At 42.7% G+C, this 20770-nt stretch overlaps 1 protein-coding gene across 5 annotated transcripts in view; it reads left to right on the forward strand.

Annotated features, from left to right (window-relative positions):
- The window catches only part of LOC114654202 (ADAMTS-like protein 1), a 388522-nt gene that overhangs the window by 268074 nt on the left and 99678 nt on the right, over nucleotides 1–20770 (forward strand). For 4 of the 5 annotated variants that reach the window (XM_051929881.1, XM_051929877.1, XM_051929879.1 and 1 more), the window contains 2 exons: nucleotides 6212–6350; nucleotides 19381–19431. In XM_051929881.1, coding sequence (XP_051785841.1) covers nucleotides 6212–6350; nucleotides 19381–19431 — 190 coding nt within the window. The remainder of the gene's footprint in view (nucleotides 1–6211; nucleotides 6351–19380; nucleotides 19432–20770) is intronic. The other variant, XM_051929878.1, reaches the window with a different exon arrangement.

Consider the following 20770-nt stretch of genomic DNA (forward strand, 5'->3'; position numbering starts at 1 on the left):
CCCAAACAGAAATGAGATGTGAGGTGAGCCAACAGATGACCAGCTAAGTCAGGGCCTCAAACTCCAACCATTTCCACTGTAACCAGTTCCTTAATTAGAAGCCAATTCTTGCTTTTAATTAAACCTGTTATTTTTGTTGGTGTATGAGGCTGATTAGTGTGGTTCATATGTATCTGTTTCAGGATGGAATCAGGTGGGGTTTGAGATGCGTTCACAAACATTACAACATTTAGAACACTCTACACGAGAACAGGCCATTCAGCCCAACAAGGCTCACCAGTCCTGTCCACTTATTTCTTCCAAAAAAAAACATCAAGTTGAGTTTTAAAGTCCCTAAAGTCTTACTGTCCTCCACACTACTTGGTCGCTTATTCCAAGTGTCTATCGTTTTGTTTGTCTTGTGTAAAAAAAAACTTCCTAATGTTTGTGCAAAATTTCCCCTTAACAAGTTTCCAACTGTCTCTCCGTGTTCTTGATGAACTCATTTTAAAATAACCGTCTTGATCCACTGGACTAATACCCTTCATAATTTAAAACACTTCAGTCAGGTCTCTTCTTCATCTCCTGTAAAGGCTCAGCTCTTTTAATCTTTCCTCATAACTCATCCCCTGTAGCCCTGGAATCAGCCGAGTTGCTCTTCTCTGGACCTTTTAATAATTCTTTGCATGTAGCCAAGGTAGTGCTCTGAAAAGAGGAATGACACATGTGGCCACCTCAGCTGGCTGAACACCAGATGTGCTGCTGCATTTGGAATCATCAGCAGTGACTTGGTGACATATGCCGGTGGCTCCTGCCAGCAGAGAATTGCGGTAGTCCAGACGTGACATGACCAAAGCCTGGACCGATAGTCGTGGTGCCAATTCTCTCAGATCTTGCAGATGTTGTATAAAGTGAAGCTGCAAGACCGAGAGACTCTAGCAACGTGGTCCCTGAAGGACATCTGGTCATCAATCAACACCCCCAAGGTTGTGTGGTAATTTCCCAAGTGCTAGCAAAAAATGAGATGTGGAGCTGAATAGATGGACAAGCTGGGATAACAAGAAAGTCGTCTTTGTCAGGCTCAGCTGGAGGTGATGTTCCTTCATCCCGACTGCAGGATCAGTGGGGCATGCAGAGATTCTAGCTGATGGCGTGTGGTCCTCTGGAGGGAATGACCAGTGCAGCTGGGTACCTCTCATACACTGATAAGGGAAAACCACGAGACGGGAAGGTGGGGCCTAGTGAGGAGGTGTAAAGAGAGAAAAGAAGAGGAGAGGACCCAGCAACGATCCTTGGGGTTCCCCCAAGCTGACCCTGTCGCATTACTCCTCACTAGAGCACTCAGTAGGATCTGCCCAAGAAGTGGGACTCAAACTGTGCTAGTGCATTTACATAGCGCTTTTCTCACTACTCAAAGCGCTCAGCAATGTCAGGTTAAGGGCCTTGCTGAAGGGCCCAACAGAGCAGAGTTCCTATTGGCATTTACGGGATTTGATCCGGCAACCTTCCGATTAGCCAGTGCCGATCCCTAGCCTCAGAGCCACCACTCCACCTTTTCTAGTGCTGCTATGTCCTTTTTGTAGCCTGGAGACCAAAACTGCACACAGTACTCCAGATGAGGCCTCACCAGTGTGTTATAAAGTTTGAGCAGAACCTCCTGTGACTTGTACTCCACACGTCAAGGCGCTATATAACCTGACATTCTGTTTGCCTTCTTAATGGCTTCTGAACACTGACTTGAAGTCGATAGCTTAGAGTCCACTATGACTCCTAAGTCCTTCTCATAAGGTGGACTCTTGATTTTCACACCGCCCTTTGTGTACTCAAACCTCACATTTTTACTTCCTATGTGTAATTCTTTACATTTACTGACATTAAATTTCATCTGCCACAAATCTGCCCAAGCCTGTATGCCATCCAAGTCCTTCTGTGATGACGTAACGGATTCCAAATTATCTGCTAATCCACCTATCTTGGTATCATCTGCAAACTTAACCAGCTTGTTCCTTATATTCCTATCTAAATGTGTGGTGGAGTGGTGGCTGTGAGGTGAGGGATCTGCACTGGCAAAATGGAAGGTTGCCGGTTCGAATCCCGTAAATGCCAATAGGGACTCTGCTCTGTTGGGCCCTTGAGCAAGGCCCTTAACCTGCAATTGCTAAGCGCTTCGAGTAGTGAAAATAGCGCTATATAAATGCAAATAATTATTCTTATTAAATCATTTTATATATAATTAAAATAGCAGCGGCCCCAGCATTGTTCCCTGCTGATCACCACTCTTAGCGTCACCCAGTTCTAAAGAGGTTCCTCGCACCATCACCTTCTGCTCTCTGTGTCTGAGCCAATTCTGCACCCATCTAAAAACATCACCCTGAACTCCCACTTCTTTTAGTTTGATGCCCACCCTCTCATGTGGCACCTTATCAAATGCTTTCTGAAAGTCCAAATCAATAATCTCATCTGCTCCACTCAGGTCGTATCCTTTTGTTGCCTCCTCATAGAATTCCAGCCTGATAGTAAAACACAACCTCCCTCTTCTGAGCCCATGCTGACTGTTCTTAATAACTCCTGTCCTTGCCAGCTGTTGCTCAATCTCATCCTTAATAATTCCTTCCATTAATTTTCCTGTGATGCCCATCAAGCTTACCGGCCTCTAGTTGCTTGGATCTGCCCTGTCATCCAGTTTATATAACGGGATGATATTTGTCATTTTCTAGTCCTTTTGGAGCTCTCCAGTGCGCAGTGACTTCCTAAAAATATGTGTCAAGGGTTTATATCTGTACTCACATGCCTCCTTACGAACTCGAACACACATTTGTAAGGTGGTTGTGATGTATTAAAAGCAAATTGCATAGAAAGGTGCGTACACCTCATTTTAGACCTTTCTCGTTGAAGAAGTTCGAGAAATATACTCATTTGTATGATACCCCATCTCAATCCCATAAAGACAATCAGATGATTTTCTTGGATTTGGAATGCAAACAGGAAATGCATTGTCTAATTTTCTTGCATACTACAAACACTGCCGACTAGTGTCTGGGCATATGCCCGCAGTGAGCATGGCACAGCACAATGCAGAAAAATAACCTGCATTCAATGGTGTTGCCTTGACGTAGAAGTATACAGTTCATCCGGAAAGTATTCCCAGCACTTCATCACTTTGTCCACATTTTGTTATGTTACAGCCTTATTCCAAAATGGATTCAATTCATTTTTTTCCTCAGAATTCTACACACAACACCCCATAATGACAACATGAAAAAAGTTTACTTGAGGTTTTTGCAAATTTATTAAAAATAAAAAAACTGAGAAATCCCATGTCCATAAGTATTCACAGCCTTTGCCATGAAGCTCCAAATTGAGCTCAGGTGCCTCCTGTTTCCCCTGATCATCCTTGAGATGTTTCTGCAGCTTCATTGGAGTCCACCTGTGGTAAACTCAGTTGACTGGACCTGATTTGGAAAGGCACACACCTGTCTATAGAAGGTCCCACAGTTGACAGTTCATGTCAGAGCACAAACCAAGCATGAAGTCAAAGGAATTGTCTGTAGATCTCAGAGACAGGATTGTCTCAAGGCACAAATCTGGGGAAGGTTACAGAAAAATTTCTGATGCTTTGAAGGTCCCAATGTGCACAGTGGCCTCCACCATCCATAAGTGGAAGAAGTTCGAAACCACCAGGACTCTTCCTAGAGCTGGCCGGCCATCTAAACTGAGCGATTAGGGGAGAAGGGCCTTAGTCAGGGAGGTGACCAAGAACCCGATGGTCACTCTGTCAGAGCTACAGAAGTCCTTTGTGGAGAGAGGAGAACCTTCCAGAAGGACAAACATCTCTGCAGCAATCCACCAATCAGGCCTAAATGTAGAGTGGCCAGATGGAAGCCACTCCTTAGTAAAAGGCACATGGCAGCCCCCCTGGAGTTTGCCAAAAGGGACCTGAAGGACTCTCAGACCATGAGAAAGAAAATTCTCTGGTCTGATGAGACAAAGATTGAACTCTTTGGTGTGAATGCCAGGCGTCACGTTTGGAGGAAACCAGGCACCGCTCATCACCAGGCCAATACCATCCCTACAGTGAAGCATGGTGGTGGCAGCATCATGCTGTGGGGACTGGGAGACTAGTCAGGATAAAGGGAAAGATGACTGCAGCAATGTACAGAGACATCCTGGATGAAAACCTGCTCCAGAGCGCTCTTGACCTCAGACTGGGGCGACGGTTCATCTTTCAGCAGGACAACGACCCTAAGCACACAGCCAAGATATCAAAGGAGTGGCTTCAGGACAACTCTGTGAATGTCCTTGAGTGGCCCAGCCAGAGCCCAGACTTGAATCCGATTGAACATCTCTGGAGAGATCTTAAAATGGCTGTGCACCGACGCTTCCCATCCAACCTGATGGAGCTTGAGAGGTGCTGCAAAGAGGAATGGGCGACACTGGCCAAGGATAGGTGTGCCAAGCTTGTGGCATCATATTCAACAAGACTTGAGGCTGGAATTGCTGCCAAAGGGGCATCGACAAAGTATTGAGCAAAGGCTGTGAATACTTATGGACATGGGATTTCTCAGTTTTTTATTTTAAATAAATTTGCAAAAACCTCAAGTAAACTTTTTTCACGTTGTCATTATGGGGTGTTGTGTGTAGAATTCTGAGGAAAAAAAATGAATTTAATCCATTTTGTAATAAGGCTGTAACATAACAAAATGTGGAAAAAGTGATGAAGCGCTGGGAATACTTTCCGGATGCACTGTAAATCAACCCCAAACCAATACCCTAACCCCCAACCTCCTCGGTAATTGTGACCACCATAACTTCAACAGATGTAAAAGCTCACTGGTACATTAATGCCTTGGTAACAAAATTGTCTAAGAACATAGCTGCCATGAAAGGCACCATGGGGCATGTGTTAAGTTCAAGCCCACCCCATGCTGCTCATTATGCTGCCTTCTTTCATGGCGCAGTCGTCCTTTGTCATTGATGTTGTGTGTATTGTTGCGTAGTGTCTCTCATCTCATTCTCCCGACCGCTGTTCCTGGTGATGACTCAGACTTCTCTGTCCCCAGCTACCGATTCCAGCTCTTCCTGAGGAATTCCCAAGCCAGTAAAGTGGTTTAATCCCTCCAGTGTGTTCTGGGTCTTTCACAGGGTTTTTCCACCCAGTGGGGGGATATTCTTGGGACAGATCTAAGGGCAGTGGGCCGGTGGACATTCTCACGGCATGCCCAAAACACTTCAACTGGTTCTGCTGGATCTGGAGGAGCAACAACTCTACTCCAAGGTTCTTTGCGGCCATCCTGCAGAGAAACCTGGAGCTCGTACTCAAGTTCTCATTCTTTCAGCCATTACCCAAAGCTTATGTGCATAGGTGAGGACAGGGATGTAGTGTATTTATTTAAAATTTTTCATGATGCGTCATCAGAAGAGGGGCTGTTTCAGCACCCCAAACACAAATCCCGGGTTCAAACAAATGAGTTATTGTGCAAGTACCTTCACAGGTCATTCATAAACCCCAGCAGAGGCACAGTTCTTCCTATTCACTCTTCCTTTCTTCCTTCAGGAGAGTATTATCCAGCTCCTCTCCTGACTCTGACTCCCTTATACTGAAGCTGTTTCCTTTATTTAGGATCCGGGAGTACTTCTGGTGCCACAACACGGTCCCTCGAAAGCACTTCTGGGTTAGGCAAAAGTCCCATGAAGTAGGGACCAATAATCCCTCCAGTGCCCTCTGGCAGCAACCACAGAACCCAGCAGAGTTGCTCCCATGGGACTACAGTTCCCAGCATGCCCTTGTGGTATATGTAGAGGTACCATAACCCAGGGATGCTGCCATCTAGTGTTTCATGGGGAGTAAATAATCTGAGTAAGTTGTCTCCCCCCTGTTCTTGCATTGTACCGGCGCCCCGGCAAGTTAAAAATCCTTCATCAAGTCCTTCCGGGATGCCAGCGCATCCATTTTCGTCCATCTTCTGGCTGTAGCAGGGACCACCCTACCTATTTGGTGGGCTGCCCTCCTGCCCAGGTAAGGAATCTTAATCCAGCCCGACTAGGAGTGATACAGTAAATAATACATATAATCGGGACAGTATGTCACAAAAATGTACAGCAATATTTTTAGAAACTAAAATGTAGAGGACACAATTCCAGGACCTCCTGAAGTTTACTGGGGAAAAAAAATGCCCTTATTTTTTGCACTGATGTTATTTGGTACTCAGACTTAACCATCATGTGTTTTCAGGCTATCAGCTGACATCTGCTGAGTGCTTCGACCTGCGCAGCAGCCGCGTGGTGCCCGACCAGTACTGCCATTATTATCCGGAAAACGTCAAATCCAAGCCAAAGCTGCAAGAATGCAACATGGACCCCTGTCCAGCCAGGTGGGTGAACAATGTAATGAAGTTGAAAGCAGAGGGCACATTGTTTAAGGGTTGTTTCCTGCCTTGTGCCCAGTGCTTGCTGGGATTAGGCTACAGCTGCTCTGCCACCCTGCTCAAGTAAGCAGGTTTGAAGGTGGGCAGATGGAGATTTTGTACGATTTGGAAGTAAACCGTTGGCTCAGAAATATCGAGAAGTGTCCAGCTGCAGTCAGGACAGTTTTAGGCCTCAGACAGCTCTGAGCACTGGTGAACTGACTGACGCCCCTCACAACGATCCCCAATTCCCTCAGATGTGTATTCGGCATTTAATAAACTTCTAAACTATTGAGGTCTCTGAGTTCTGCATCCAAAGCAGTCGTTTTGGTATCATATATTAGAAACAAATTGAACAAAAAATGTTAACATTTTATATTTTATAGTATACGTGTTACATCTGCATTTTCCACGTCTCATTCATGAAACTGCACTTTTTAATACGCTATTTATATGCTGTGGATCTACACTGATAATTAGAAGGCTGACCCCATGGAAAAATGGGAAATGCTAAGGAAGAAGAATAAATGATGTGCTGCACTCAGCTACAATTAACACGACATATTCTTATAGACTCTGAATCGAATATATATCTTCTTATATAATACGCTACCGTGGCTGTCCGTTTGTCTGTCCGGGATTTTAAATCACCTGTAGCTTGCAAACCGTTTGACCTATTGACCTGAAATTTGGTACACATATACTACGTGATGTCTACTATCCATTTTTGGGGTGATGATTTTTATTACTGTTTTTATTTTTATTTTATTTTATTGTAGAATCAACTCTCCGCAGCACGCAGCAGGGCAGCCGCATGCGCCGTTCTCATTCCCTACCGCCTTTGCGGTCACTTCCTCTACCTCTTCATATCTTAAGTCATTTTTGAGGCAGATTGAAGACTTAAGTGCCAGCTTAAGTGAAAAATTAAGAAAAACGTACTAAGTAATTGCAACACAAAAAGTAAATCGGTTTTAACGCGAAAAGATGCCGACAGAAGAAGAGAAGCAGCGGGCCGCTAGGGTGGAGAAAAGAAGAGCTGCTCAGGAAACTGCAAGCTCATCAACCTCTGAGCAAACGAATGATAAACATAAAGAGGATGACAACTAGGAATGCTCAAGTCAAGTGTATTCGTGCTGTGCGCCGTTACTGGTTCTTATATAATACACTACCGTGGCTGTCTGTTTGTCTGTCCAGGATTTTAAATCACCTTTAGCTCGCAAACCATTTGACCTATTGACCTGAAATTTGGTACACATTCTGAAAAGGAACTCGACACACGTAAAAAGGTTTGGGGCAGCCACCCGTATAATATTCCTGGCTGCAAATGGTTTTTGAGTCCTACGGAGCTGTTGATAGCACTGAGTCCAAGATAGAACTGATGAGGGTTGGGAAAGATGGCGGCTTTAAATGATCAGACCGGAAGTGATGTAGGGTAACTGGAAGTGATGTCCTTCTGACATCACTCTGTGCGCCGGGACCGGAAGTGACGTTCTTCTGGGCGCCGGAACCGGAAGTGTCATCACTGACTCGGATAGGTTTTGGTCTGTAGAGAGAACAGGAGAAGGTTCAGTGCACCCTGCCCTCCCCTGGCCTGGCGTGGAATTACCTTTACTTGGTCCACACAACGTCCCCTACTCGCACGTGTGTGACAACATATACTACGTGATGTCTACTATCCACTTTTGGGGTGATGATTGACCTCCAAGGTCAAAGGTCAACCACGGAAAGTCAGGGTCAAAAATCAAATAACCTGTAGCCTGAAATTTGGTACACATATACTATGCTGAAACTCTGCACTACAGCTTTATATTAAAAATGAAGAGCTTTGGAATTATTACTGTTTGTGTTTTTATTTTATTTTATCGTAGAATCAACTCTCAGCAGCGCGCAGCAGGGCGGCCGTGTGGCGCATGCGTATGGGTGCCGTTCTCATCCCTACTACCTTCGCCATCACTTCCCCTACCTCTTCATATCTTAAATCATTCTTGAGGCAGATTGAAGACTTAAGTGCCAGCTTAAGTGAAAAATTAAGAAAAACGTACTAAGTAGTGCTGGGCGGTATACCGGTTCATACCAAAAACCATTTTTTATTTTTTTTTATGATAAGGATTTTTCTTATATCGCAACACCAGTTTAAATTGCCTAAACGACATTCGGAACGTGGCGCAGCGGGAAACTGTTCAAGTGGGGACCTTTTTCACTGCTACACCGCTAAACACAGATTTGTTGCACAGGGGCTCTTTTTCACTGCTACTCCACTAAATAGGTGTGGTAGTGTAGGTATTGCGCGGTGAAAATGGACAGAGAACATTCCGAAACTGAAGCTGACGATAAAGTTGAACATAGTGAATTTCCCATTGGGATTAATAAAGTATCTATCTATCTATCTAGTGACACAAAAGAACTTTTGCCGATAAAAAGGATCACGTCCGTTTCCTGGAGATACTTTGGTTTTAAAAGGTCAGATGTGGACCATTATGTTCAAATGTGTAAATACTGTTTCTATACTACTGGATAATACTGCAAGCCAAGTTGTACTTGTTTTATTTGTTTTCAATACAGTGTAATTTACCTTGGTACTGTATAATAGTGTGATGACATGTTGACTTTATTCTCAACATTTCCACTTTAATCTCGACGTTTATGACGAGAATAAAGTCGACATGTTGACTTTATTCTCGAAATTTGTCATTAAAGTAGAACATCGTAAACTAAACTTCATCATAAAATGAATATTTAATTTACCAGATTTTCTCAAAACCTGTCATAAGTTATATAGCACATTAAATGCTTTGTGTTAAGTGTTCCCCGAGCTTCTTAAACTGACTTCCTCTTGCAGTAAGAGGAGGCGCCGTCAGCGATCGCCACACAGAATACATTCACTTCATGATATTCCTGCTCTCTGAACATTTAGAATGCTAAGATAAATACTTGATATCATTTTCATGGTGAAATGCATTAAAGCATGCATTAATCATATGGGGGCACGGCGGCGTGGAGGTTGTACTGATGCCTCACAGCAAGGGTGTCTCGGATGTACCCTGCCTTGCATGTTTTTCTGGTGGGTTTACTCGGCCTGCTTCAGTTTCCTTTCAAAGTCATGTAGGATGTGGGGTTTTGTTGTGCTATTTTGACCCTGCTAGTGTATGTTTTGCTCGTATTCACCCTGCGATGTACTGGCGACTCGTTCAGGGATGGGCGCAACCCTGAATGGATGGCATAATTAAACATGAATAACGAAGATATTTTTAAAGTTCTGAACACACCGTGGGCTAAGTTTATAACTAGTTTTAATTTCACAAAGATGTTTATCGTGTGGTGATTGGTTATGTGGAGAAAGAAAAAGGAAGGATAGGAACTGGGGTTTTGGTACGTCAGATAGAGACAGCATGCATGCAATAAAGAAGAACATGCATTGAATTCTGTGTTCGTGTCTCCGACCACCAGATCACAAACCCAACATTTACACAATAGTTCAGTTAAACCTGTGCGATACCCATTCATACATCCAGTTTTTTGGAGCCTCGTCACACCTGCCATAAAGTTCTCCACACTGAACATACACCTGGGGACCCCTTACTGCGAGGGAGCAGCACTACCGCCTCACTACCGTGCATGTGTAATACCTGCTTTAATGCATTTCATCATGAAAATGATATCAAGTATTTATCTTAGCATTCTAAATTTTCAGAAAGCAGGAATATCATGAAGTGAATGGATTCTGTGCGGTGATCGCTGTCTTCTCTTAGTGTGGAGGAAGTCAGTTTAAGTAGCGTAGTGATTAACAACTGTGTCGGGGAACACATAACACAAAGTATTTAATGTGCTGCATTAAGTTATGACGGGGTTTGACAAAATCTAGTAGATTAAACATTGATTTTAGGAAGAAGTTTAGTTTAGATAGATAGATAGATAGATAGATAGATAGATAGATAGATAGATAGATAGATAGATAGATAGATAGATAGATAGATAGATAGATACTTTATTAATCCCAATGGGAAATTCACATTCTTCAGCAGCAGCATACTGATACAATAAATAATATTAAATTAAAGAATGATAATAATACAGGTGAAAAAAAACAGACAATAACTTTGTATAATGTTAAATATTAACGTTTACCCCCCCTGGTGGAATTAAAGAGTCGCATAGTTTGGGGGAGGAACGATCTCCTCAATCTGTCTGTGGAGCAGGACAGTGACAGCAGTCTGTCGCTGAAGCTGCTCTTCTGTCTGGAGATGATACTATTAAGTGGATACAGTGGATTCTCCATAATTGATAGGAGCCTGCTGAGCGTCCTTCGCTCTGCCACAGATGTCAAACTGTCCAGCTCCATGCCAACAATAGAGCCTGCCTTCCTCACCAGTTTGTCCAGGCGTGAGGCGTCTTTCCTCTTAATGCTGCCTCCCCAGCACACCACTGCGTTAATTACTTTAATTATGAAGTTAACTATGAGAATAAAGTGGAAATGTCGACTTTAATCTCGACATAAACGGCGAGAATAAAGTGGAAATCTCGACTTTATTCTCGACATATAGTTTGTTTTTTTCTTCCCTGTGTCCGTATTTTTTTTTCTTCACCATGGCCCTAATATGATTCCGTAGGGCTATACCACAAATAGCATTATAAATGCAAGTTGCAGTCCGTATTAATGCAGTTTGCCTAAATGATGGTTTAGTTGGTAAAGATGTCATCACCAAGTTGCACTTGTTTTATTTTATTTTAATTTGGTGAATACTGTGTAATGCACCTGGGCTTGAAGCCTTGAAGTAATAGTGCAACTATCAGTAATAATACTATTATTTATTTTATTGTTATTATTTATTAGTTTAAATATTATGCAGTTTAATGATGGTGAAGTTGTTTAAAAAGTGACTTTAACGTGTCAGTGGACAGAGATTGTTAACATTAACAGAAAGTATAGTTGGTTTACAAAAAATATTTACTATTTATTCCTTTTCTAAGACATGTTCAGTGCAATACAACTTTTGACAAGCACTTCTGGATATTGCCTCTTTGGATGGTTGAAAATATGTTGTCAAAATTATAGTTTAAGTTTTTGCAAAATTTGTTCAATAAAAAGGTTCTATATTTTGACTGCATCTGTCATGCAATGCGATTCCTTCTCTTCATTAGTGCCACCCCCTTGAAAAAGTATCACTTTATGGGCCATGCAAACCTTGTGTGCACATTAAAATGTTTTTTTTGTACAGTGTACAATACTCTTGACAGTGGAATAGGTTATTCTTAGCCAGTAATTGCAGTGGAAAATGTGGTTAACATCCACTCATGCATGGTAAAAAAAATACCGTCGAATACCGTGAAACCGGGATAATTTTGAAAAATACCGTGATATAGAATTTTGGTCATACCGCCCACCCCTAGTACTAAGTAATTGCAACACAAACACTGACTTAATCAGTTCTTATATTTTAATTTTATTGATTTTTTAAAAATCAAATAACACTCCATACACATAACTCGCATTTCACAAAAAGAAAAACAAAAGAATAAAAGAAAGCAGTGTAAAACTTTATGCTAGTAAAGACAAATGAATAGATAAAATAATAAATGAACAGAGATAAATGGAGTAAAAGAGGTGAGAGAACCTGCTTCCTCAATGTAAACGCTTTTTCTAAAATGTTATTGATTAGATCCTGCCAGAATTTGACTTTTTCCAATTTCAAATACAGTGGTACATTGAGATACGGGTGCCCCAACGTACGAGTATTTTGAGATACGAGCCGTCACTAGGTCGATTTTTTCGCCTTGAGTTACGAGCCAAAATTCAAAATACAAGCCATCAAAGAGCTTGTTGCCGCACATTCCAAGGAACTGACGACGGAGGAGTTGATGGAACTACAGACGTGGCAACACACAGAGGTTCTGCAGGAGATCAGTATCGCAGCAGAGGCAGAGGTTACCTCATAAAGTGAGATAAAGGAAGTGTTTGCAATGTGGGAAAAAGTTTCGAACTTTAAAGAAAAGAAAGACCCTGAAAAAGTTACAACTGATCGTGCAGTGGCACAATTTAATGACACTCGCCTAACTCATTTCAGAAACATTCTAAACAAAGCTCCTTGGACAGGTTTCTATTGAAACGCCTTAAGAATGAAAGTGACGAAAGCGTGGCAAAAAAAAAAAAAAAAAACTAGTGAAGAAGAAAATTAAAGTTACGCAAAACTGAAAGAAAAAAACATTACAATATGCTAATCGACTTCTCCAACATCTGTTTATTTCTTGAGATTCTCTTTTATGTATTAGGTTCTATTTTGTTTGTATACAATATTTGTTCATTATAAATACATTTTTCTTATGTTGAAAACATTTAACCAAAAATTGGGGTGGTTTTTTGGGGGCTGCCATGAATTAATCTCATTTCAATTAATTTCAATGGGGAAATTGATTTGAGATACGAGCATTTTGACTTACGAGCTCGGTCACGGAATGAATTAAACTCGTATCCCAAGGTACCACTGTAGTATATGACATCAGTTACCCACTGACTTAGAATAGGAGAGTTAGGATTCTTCCAGTTGAGCAAGCTACAGTTAGGTCCATAAATATTTGGACTGAGACAACTTTTTCCTAATTTTGGTTCTGTACGTTACCACAATGAATTTGAAATGAAACAACTCCGATGCAGTTGAAGTGCAGACTTTCAGCTTTAATTCAGTGGGGTGAACAAAACGATTGCATAAAAATGTGAGGCAACTAAAGCATTTTGTGAACACAATCCCTTCTTCATTTCAGGGGCTCAAAAGTAATTGGACAAATTAAATTAATGGAAATCAAATGTTCATTTCTAATACTTGGTTGAAAACCCTTTGCTGGCAATGACAGCCTGAAGTCTTGAACTCCTGGACATCACCAGATGTTGGGTTTCCTCCTTTTTAATGCTCTGCCAGGCCTTTACTGCAGCGGCTTTCAGTTGCTGTTTGTTTGTGGGCCTTTCTGTCGGAAGTTTAGTCTTCAACAAGTGAAATGCCTGCTCAGTTGGGTTAAGATCAGGTGACTGACTTGGCCATTCAAGAATTTTCCACTTCTTTGCTTTAATAAACTCCTGGGTTGCTTTGGCTGTATGTTTTGGGTCATTGTCCATCTGTATCATGAATCAATCTGACTGCTGTATTTAGCTGGATTTGAGCAGACAGTACGTCTCTGAACACCTCAGAATTCATTCGGCTGCTTCTGTCCTGTGTCACATCATCAATAAACACGAGTGTCCCAGTGCCACTGGCAGCCATCACACTGCCTCCCTCCACCGTGTTTTACAGATGATGTGCTATGCTTTGGATAATGAGCTGTTCCACGCCTTCTCCATACTTTTTTTCTTGCCATCATTCTGGTAGAGGTTGATCTTGGTTTCATCTGTCCAAAGAATGTTTTTCCAGAACTGTGCTGGCTTTTTTAGATGTTCTTTAGCAAAGTCCAATCTCGCCTTTCTATTCTTGAGGCTTATGAGTGGCTTGCACCTTGCAGTGCACCCTCTGGATTTACTTTCATGCAGTCTTCTCTTTATGGTAGACTTGGATATCGATACGCCCGCCTACCCCCTGGAGAGTGTTGTTCACTTGGTGGGCTGTTGTGAAGTGGTTTCTCTTCACCATGGGAATGATTCTGTGATCATCCACCACTGTTGTCTTCCGTGGATGTCCAGGTCTTTTTGCGTTGCTGAGTTCACCAGTGCTTGCTTTCTGTCTCAGGATGGACCAAACTGTAGATTTTGCCACTTGTAATATTGTAGCAATTTCTCCGATGGGTTTTTTCTGTTTTCGCAGCTTAAGGATGGCTTCTGTCACCTGCATGGAGAGCTCCTTTGACCACATGTTGTCTGTTCACAGCAAAATCTTCCACATGCAAGCACCACACCTCAAATCAACTCCAGGCCTTTTATCTGCTTAATTGATAAGGACATAACGATGGACTTGCCCACACCTGCCCATGAAATAGTCTTTGAGTCAATTGTCCAATTACTTTTGAGCCCCTGAAATGAAGGGATTGTGTTACAAAAAATGCTTTAGTTGCCTCACAAGACTAAACTTCAGACAGAAAGGCCCACAAACAAACAGCAACTGAAAGCCGCTGCAGTAAAGGCCTGGCAGAGCATTAAAAAGAAGGAAACCCAGCATCTGGTAATGTCCAGGAGTTCAAGACTTCAGGCTGTCATTGCCAGCAAAGGGTTTTCAACCAAGTATTATAAATGAACATTTGATTTCCAGTTATTTAATTTGTCTCGATACTTTTGAGCCCCTGTAATGAAGGGATTGTGTTAAAGAAATGCTTTAGTTGCCTCACATGTTTAGGCAATCGTTTTGTTCACCCCACTGAATTAAAGCTGAAAGTCTGCACTTCAACTGCATCGGAGTTATTTCATTTACAATTCATTGTGGTAATGTACAGAACCAAAATTAGAGAAAAGTTGTCTCTGTCCAAATATTTATGGACCTAACTGTAAAACATTATTTTAATACACTCCTTATGTGGCAGTGCTATAACCTTAAACCAGCCTGAAGGTTCACCTTCCAACAGGGCAGTGACCCTGAGCACAAGTCAAGTCAGATTTATTTATAAAAGTACATTTAAAACAATGGATGTCGAGCCAAAGTGCTGTACAAAAGAGCAATAAAATAAGCACAATACAAACACTAGTGTAAAAACAGATTTAAAAAAACTACCAATTAACACCATCCCCTTCACCCTTACACAGAGTGAAAGGTGGAAGAGAAGAAGTGGGCCTTAAGCTGAGTTCTAAAAACCTCGATAGAGGAAGACAACCTGATGTGTAGAGGCAGATCATTCCAAAGCCTTGGAGCAACAACTGAGAAAGCTCTTGTCTCCCCGTAGACATCAGCTGAGATCTCGGAACTACGAGGAGTAGTCGTCCAGATGACCTCAATGCTGAGTGGGAATGTTAGGAGATCTCAGATGTATTTTGGAGTGAGACCATACAAGGCTTTAAAAACAAACAAACAAACAACCTTTTAAAATCAATACGAAATCTCCCCGGTAGCCAGTGGAGAGACGCTAGGACAGGAGAGAGAGGATCCTTTTCTGTAGTTGAGGAAAGATTAAAAGAGTTAGGGTTAGGGTTAGCCTAACCCTAACCCTAACCCTAACCCTTTACAGTTTAAGCAAAAGAAGATTAAGAGGAGACCTGAGTGAAGTGTTTAAAATGATGAAGGGAATTAGTCCAGTGGATCGAGACGGTGACTTTAAAATGAGTTCATCAAGAACACGGGGACACAGCTGGATACTTGTGAAGGGGAAATTTCGCACAAACATTAGGAAGTTTTTCTCTACACAGAGAACGATAGACACTTGGAATAAGCGACCAAGTAGTGTGGTAGACAGTAAGACGTTGGGGACTTTCAAAACTCGACTTGATGTTTTTTCAGAAGAAATGAGTGGATAGGACTGGCGAGCTTTGTTGGGCTGAATGGCCTGTCCTCATCCAGATTGTTCTAATGTGCTATACCAGGGGTCCTCAATCACGGTCCTGGAGGGCCACAGTGGCTATGGGTGTTCATTCCAGCCAGTGTCCTAATTAGAACTTGCTGATAATGAAAGTTGGTGTTTAACTCTATGTCTTGTTGGTGCCTTTATTCATTAAAGACAAATTTTAGTTACTTTGTAGATCAGAGGTCCTCAATTACAGTCCTGGAGGTCTGCTATGGCTGCACGTTTTCACTTTAACCAATTTCTTAATTAGAACCCTTTTATTTACTACTAAAGCAATAAGTTTTTTGGGCTTAATTTTAGTTCTCTTGCCTGTTACCATTCAGAACCCTTAATTGCCTATTTTAGATTTTAGCAGCTGCATTTACGTTTTAATTGTTGCCTGTTTTCTTAATCAGACATCCATCTTACTAACCGAAGGTTGTAAACCGGATATGGACGCAGGGCGCTGGGCACATCGAGGCGCACGCGCACTGCTGCACTGCACAGAAAACACAGAAACGACAAGGTTATAAACCGGATGTCACGCGCACTGCAATGAGCCCGCCACCTGTAAACTACACTTGCTCTAGTCCACTGTGCCAGTAATGTAGATCACATAATGGTCATTCAGTTTGACGTCCGCCCCAGAGTCCAGAGTCAAACACAGCGACGTCTCAAAACACTGTGGCGCCTGCCGCGCGCGCCTACAACGCGCTTGCGAAAGGAGTCATGGCTCAAACCAAAGAAAACACAGAAACGAGACTACGACCTGTGAACTACACCTGAGGTACAGCGTGCACGCCAGGTTGTACAGCCGCCCGGACGCGACCGCCCACACCACCGCATATACCCTTCATGATATGTCTTCACGCAGCGGCTTCCCACCGGGGCGCATATTGCGCTGTGGCGCTCGCCCCACAGTCAGATGCAGCGGCTTCCCAGAGTCAGTAGGTGGCCCCCAAACAACACAACCTGTTCAAGCAGTCGGTGTCAGCGAAGGCAACAGACTCAACGTCTTCACAAAACAAAACCGCTTTAGTACAGATATGCTTATTGGATTAAATGACATTTCCCCAGACGCACCCGCCCTCCAGCATATTTGAATCACATTACAGTATTACAGTACGGACTTGCTCTAGTCCACTGTGCCAGTAATGTTGATCACCTGGCGGTCATTCAGTTTGGCGCCCGCCTCTGAGTCAAATGCGGCAGCGTCCCGCCCAAACAACACAACCTGTGAGCTACACTTGCTCTAATCCACTGTGACAGTTATATAGATCACATGACGGTCACAGACTCTAACTCAGCGGCTTCCCAGACTCAGTGGCTGGCACACGAACACCACAACCTGTAAACTGAACTTGCTGTGCTCCACTCTGCCAGCAGTCGGTGTCAGCAAAGGCAACGGAATCACGTCTCCACAAAACGAGACCACTTTACTACATATACGCTTATGTAATTAAATGACATTTCCCCAGATGCACCCACCCTCCATGATATGTCATCCATCTAGATATCGGACGGAACAGACACTGATTGCCATTCCTGGATTTCCGATTCGCTGGCGAATCGCGGGCTTACTGGTTAGTTAATAATGAGATGCAGATAACCAATAAACCAGCAGCTCTCCAGCTAAAGTGCTTACCATGAAGTATCATAAAAAATGTTTAGAAGTAAATGAGAGGGGAATTGGAAGGACCATTAAGTTTAAATCTATTGAGGTCCACAAAGCACATGGATAATGTTCTGACAGAAGGAAACTCTACAGTGCAATTAAAATTGCTCTTGGATGAATGAAAGCATGGACAAGCCAAATAGTTCAATACCACGTTTCATTATCAGGATGGACTGCTTTCTAATTAGGAAACTAGTTGGAATAAAAACCTGAAGCCACTGCGGCCCTCCAGGACTGTGATTGAGGACCCCTGTTCTATACAGATACCCTTATTGAAGATGTGATAACAGGTCTGTGGTGAAGTGGAATTTAAAATAAATAAATAATTGTGAGTCCCGGAGTGTGCAGGCTCCGACTGGGTGCAGGTGTACGGACCACTCCAAGGTGGTTTAGAATGCTCAACTGATCGCGTATTCACATGCAAATGCGAGCGGCTTAGTCAAGAGCTTCATTCACACTTTGGAGCAGGAGGAGGTCACCACCTGCACCCAACTAGCGTTATAAATGGAACCTGCATGGTAGTGAAGGAAAGAGGACAAAAAAGGAACAAAGAGAGAAGAATGAAAGAAGAAACAAAGGAAGAATGGAGGTGATGGAAGTAGAAAGAGTAAGATGCCAGATAGAGGAGGAGCCTGTGTGATGGAATAGCAGTAGAAGGTTGGGAAGACGGCCTCTATAGAAGCACAAGGCCGGTGTTTGAGGGCCAGGGGTCACTCATGAGTGGCAGCACAGAGGCTCGGTGTGTCGTCCTACCAGGAGCTGCACCTGTTGGTGGATGTCCCCTCTGGCTGCTGAGATCCTGCCTGGGGTAAGCGGAGGGGATGACAGTTTTTAGGAAGGAGGCACTGGGGCTCATGGATTTTATAAATAATATTAGCTTCCTGTGATTATAACCTTGTTTTTATGGAATATAAAAATATTGGCCATTTTTAACCTCCACTTGACACCTTATTTTTTGGGGTCATTTATTTATTGAATGTATCGCATTGCACTTTTGAACACTTTGTTTGGCTGTTTGTTTTGTACTAAAAGCACCAAACACTTTTGCACCAACCCTTTGCTGAATGTGTATGTCCTCATTTGCCCGGCTCAACCTCATGTATGTTATCAGTGTTTCTGGGTTTATGAGGCTCCCGGAAAGTATCCAGGGATCATGGAGCTGACCAGGACCACCGGAGAAGATCTCATGCAGAGCACACTGGACCGCCGGGCACAAGGTTCACCTTCCAATAGGACAAAGCAAGGACCACACAGGATTGGCTTAGTGTCAACTCTGTTGAACCAGCGTCCAGCCTGGAATCCAACCCATCGTCTCTAGAGAGACCTCAGAATAGCTGTCTACTGATGGTCTCCATCCAACGTGAACAGAGCTTGAGGGGATCTGCTGAGAAGAGTGGCAGAAAAATCCCCATATCCGGGTGTGCAAAGTTTGTCGCATCAAACCCCCAAGAAAATTTCAGGCTGGATTTGCTGCACAAGGATCTGAATTTGTGTGTCAGTGGGATATTTCAATTCATAAATTTACAAACGTTTTCCAAATCTGGGCTTTGCAGTGTCATTTGGAGGGTATTGAGTGTTGCATGAAGAGATGTAAAATGAATTTAAGTGGTTTAATCACAAGGCTGCAACACAACAAAATGTGTTGAAAGTGAAGGTTCTGAAGACTTTGTGTAGTCACAGTGCACACCGGATACGGCGTGTCCAGTAAAAACGATTATTGTGAATTTTTACCAAGATAAATTGATCACCGTGTCTGTTTCTCTTCATTTGCTCTGAGCTATCTCTAGATTAAGGATGCTATTTAGTAATGCATTGAATTGAGTTCAATTGTTCCTTTGTAATGTCACACTCAGATGATTGTCGTTGTTGTTTCCACAGTGATGGCTTCAAGCAGATCATGCCGTATGACCTTTATCATCCCCTGCCACGGTGGGTATTTTTCTTTTCTTAATGACACGTGTTGATTCTCGAAATGCTGCCTGCACCTTGCAGCAGTGGTGGCGTGACGATATCCTGTCATATTGACTTAACGGAGCACCTTGAGCATGGGAAAGGTGCTACAGTATATACAGCGGAGGAAAATAAGCATTGAACGCATCAATGTTTTTCTCAGTAAATATATTTCTAATGAGGCTATTGACATGAAATTTACATCAGGTGTTGGTGACAAGTAGTCCACACATACAAAGAAATCAAAACCAATAAGGCCATAAATTAAGTGATGTGTAATAAGGTCGTGTTTTACTAACAGGCTGGAATTCTGTGAGGAAGCAACAAAAGGATACGACCAGAGTGGAGCAGATGAGATTATTTATCTGGACTTTCAGAAAGCATTTGATAAGGTGCCACATGAGAGGGTGGGCATCAAATTAAAAGAAGTGGCAGTTCAGGGTGATGTTTTTAGATGGGTGTAGAATTGGCTCAGACACGGGAAGCAGAGGGTGACGGTGTGAGGAACCTCATCAGAACTGGGTGACGCTAAGAGTGGTGACCAGCAGGGGGCAGTGCTGGGGCAGCTGCTATTTTTAATATCTATAAATGATTTAGATAGGAATATACAGTCATATGAAGAAGTTTGGAAACCCCTCTTAATTCATTGGATTTTTGTTTCTCATTGGCTGAGCTTTCAAAGTAGCAACTTCCTTTTAATATCTGACATACCTTATGGAAACAGTAGGATTTCAGCAGTGACATTAAGTTTATTGGATTAACAGAAAATATGCAATATGCATCATCACAAAATTAGACAGGTGAATAAATTTGGGCACCCCGACAGAGATATGACATCAATACTTAGTTGAGCCCCCTTTTGCAAATCTAACAGCCTCTAGACGCTGTCCTCCTATAGCCTCTGATGAGTGTCTGATTCTGGATGGAGGTATTTCTGACCATTCTTCCATACATCTCTCCAGTTCAGTTCAATTTGATGGACAGCCTGCTTCAAATCATCCCATAGGTTTTCGATGATATTCAAGTCAGGGGACTGTGACGGCCATTCCAGAACATTGTACTTCTCCCTCTGCATGAATGCCTTTGTAGATTTCCAACTGTGTTTTGGGTCATTGTCTTGTTGGAATATCCAACCCCTGCGTAACTTCAACTTTGTGACTGATGCTTGAACATTATCCTGAAGAATTTGTTGATATCTGGTTGAATTCATCTGACCCTCGACTTTAACAAGGGCCCCAGTCCCTGAACTAGCCACACAGCCCCACAGTATGATGGAACCTCATCCAAATTTGACAGTAGGTAGCAGGTGTTTTTCTTG

This window comes from Erpetoichthys calabaricus, chromosome 7, assembly GCF_900747795.2.
Source record: "Erpetoichthys calabaricus chromosome 7, fErpCal1.3, whole genome shotgun sequence".
NCBI classification, from domain to species: Eukaryota; Metazoa; Chordata; class Cladistia; order Polypteriformes; family Polypteridae; genus Erpetoichthys; species Erpetoichthys calabaricus.